This window comes from Aphanomyces invadans (assembly GCF_000520115.1).
Source record: "Aphanomyces invadans strain NJM9701 unplaced genomic scaffold supercont1.64, whole genome shotgun sequence".
Classification (NCBI taxonomy): domain Eukaryota; phylum Oomycota; class Saprolegniomycetes; order Saprolegniales; family Verrucalvaceae; genus Aphanomyces; species Aphanomyces invadans.
Window position 1 is genome coordinate 72,721 of NW_008580209.1, and position 2,737 is coordinate 75,457.

The 2,737-nt window shown below is 54.9% G+C and overlaps 1 protein-coding gene across 1 annotated transcript; it reads left to right on the plus strand.

Annotated features, from left to right (window-relative positions):
• Nucleotides 1-1,605: 1,605 nt before the first annotated feature.
• Nucleotides 1,606-2,365, plus strand: H310_14239 (hypothetical protein; the record flags this gene model as incomplete). Its single annotated transcript, XM_008882050.1, has 3 exons — nt 1,606-1,970; nt 2,021-2,108; nt 2,189-2,365. The coding sequence occupies 3 exons, from the start codon at nt 1,606-1,608 to the stop codon at nt 2,363-2,365; spliced, it is 630 nt and encodes a 209-aa protein (XP_008880272.1).
• Nucleotides 2,366-2,737: the final 372 nt, after the last annotated feature.

Here is a 2,737-nt window from a genome sequence, read left to right on the forward strand (position 1 = left end):
CTTCATCTCGTTGGCGGCGACTTCAACATTACGCTAGACGATGACCTGGATGCACTTGCACCCTCACCCGGCAAGCGTAGAGGCAGGCACGAGCTCGGCCGTTGGCTGACTGCCTTAGACGTCGTTGATATCTATCGACAAGTTTACCTAACTCTTCGTTCTTTCACCAGACCGACTGGCACGACACGCCTAGACTACGTCGTCTTCGTTTCGTCGCACTTTACCGCAACACCGTACACCATCGCTCGGCACGTTCATGACATGACACGATCGGACCACTCGGCTGACGTTGTCCATTTAGAAGATATGTTGACGGTGGGGAAGGGCCATGGCACACTCCTCCGTGGCCCTTGAGCTTCCAGAGGCAATCACCGCCGTACATGAACATCTCGAAAACTTTCTCGAGGAGGCGTCCCTTGATAAAGACGTCGGCCATTTGTATGACGGCATGATCTTCTCGCTCCGGCGCACATTGAAGATCCTGCACAAGGCACGTGTGGCTGTCGACCAAGCGCAGCTCGAGGGGCTCAAGATACAGCTGGCACAAGCGGCATACGATCTTCAGCACCACCCGTCCGAGGTCCACGTCATGCACATGCAGCACATCAAAGCACAGCTCAAGCAGTACCATGCGGCACGCAGCAAGTTCAAGACCGAAGAACAAATGCACAAGTTCCTTGCGGAGAACTCGCGCTGTACAACAACGCACCTCAAGCCACCGACACCTCGTCAGCTTCACCGGCCAGCCATGACGGTCATGTACAACGCCTCCGGCCAGCGTCACGTGACCCAACACGGCATTGAGAGTACCCTACACGCCTTCTACACGAACTCGTACGCAGCTGCCTCCTGATGACGCACTCGAAGCTTTTCTTCATAACCTCATCGACCGACGGCTTCCAATAGAACTATCTCAGAGACTAGCAGCACCGCTCGTTGCTTCGGAGTTCTACAATGCAATTATGAGCTCGGCAAGGGGAAGAGCGCCTGGTTCCAACGCGCTGCCATACAAGGTTCTTCGGCTGGAACCAACGAAATGGGCCCTCTCATTCGAGCTGATTTTCAACCACCAGCTCGGCTCGTCCTCTACGTTACAAGCATGCAGAAGCTTAGCACGACCATCCTCTTACACAAGAAGGGAGATCGTGACGTCGCGGACAACTACCGGCTGATCAGTCTCATCAACACGGGATGTCAAGGTGCTCGCCAAGGGGCTGGCCAACCGAATTCAAAACTGCACCGACTTTCTCGTCAACAACGATCAAACGGGCTTCATTAATGGGCGCGATGTTTGTCAAGTCACGATCTTGACAAACATCCAGCGTCTCGAAGACAATTTGGAATACATGCACCGACACGCACCTGCAGGAGTCGTGGCACTACTCGATTTCGAGAAGGCGCTCGACCGCGTTGACCACCGATATCTCCAAAATGTTTTGAAGGCCATGGGGATGCCTCAAGCGTTTCTACGTGTGATCAAGTGTCTCTACGCGGGCCGCGCATCACGATCATCAACGGACGCCTGTCGCAACCGTTAAAGATTGGCCATGGGGTGCTGAAGGAGATCCGCTGTCGCCGCTATTGTTCGTGCTCTCGCACGAGCCCATGTGCCAGCTGCTTCGCCGACAAACGCAATTGGGGCTCACGCTTGGCAATACAGCACACGTCGTCAGCTGCTTTGCGGATGATACGCAGCTCATCGCCCGAGATCCCGTAGCGCACATCACGCAACTCGAGCGCATCGAATCGTTCTGCGCATTTTCTGGGTTCAAGCTCAACCGCAACGCCCGAGATCCCGCAGCGCACATCACGCAACTCGAGCTCATCGAATCGTTCTGCGCATTTTCTGGGTTCAAGCTCAACCGCAACGCCCGAGATCCCGCAGCGCACATCACGCAACTCGAGCTCATCGAATCGTTCTGCGCATTTTCTGGGTTCAAGCTCAACCGCAACAAGACAACATTGCTCACGTACGGATCTCTGGAGCCGAGGTTTCCAGGACACCCAGCCACGCCAGTAGCGCCCGCGAAAGCGCTAAGTATCCTAGTGGCGCCGGGGATGCTATCGATGTCGCGCTTCGATCACGTGCTCGCCAAATTCATAAATCGGTTCGAGCTCTGGTCGCACCAAACGCGATCTCTTGTCGGCAAGGGTCATTTTTCAGACAGTATGTCTGCCGGTACTCTAGTACCAGTTGACTTGGCTCCTGCCCGACAAGCATCAAGCGCCCCTCATCGATCGTCTCATGCTTCAGTTCCTTCACGATGAGCCAAACTCGTGGACGCGAACGAGGCATCTGCGCCAATTTAGCCAAGCTCTCGACTTAATGGCCAAACGTCACGGTGGCCTCGGCCTCTCGCATTAGTTTACGACCACTGAACCTTGAGCATCTGCTCGACGTTGGTGCGATTTCTCCAGGCATGGCTCGTCAACCCTCTTGAGCCACCTCCGTGGACTGCAACCAGCACAGCGCTTTTAACTGCAGCCTACGAGCCGTGGAGACCGCTTGGAGACCCGCTGCAAGCTGTTTTGAGTCCGCGCCTTGTTTGTCTGCAAGGCGTCTTCCTTTCGGGAAGCAATGCAAAATCCAAACTGAGTTACTTCTCATTACCTTCCTAGTCAGTTCACTTCGTTCCCCTCAATACAATAGCAACTTGCCAGGACGCCCAGACTCCAGGACGACGATCGATAACCGGATGGTTATCTGAACAGATCGTCCCGTCGTAAATCGTCCCGT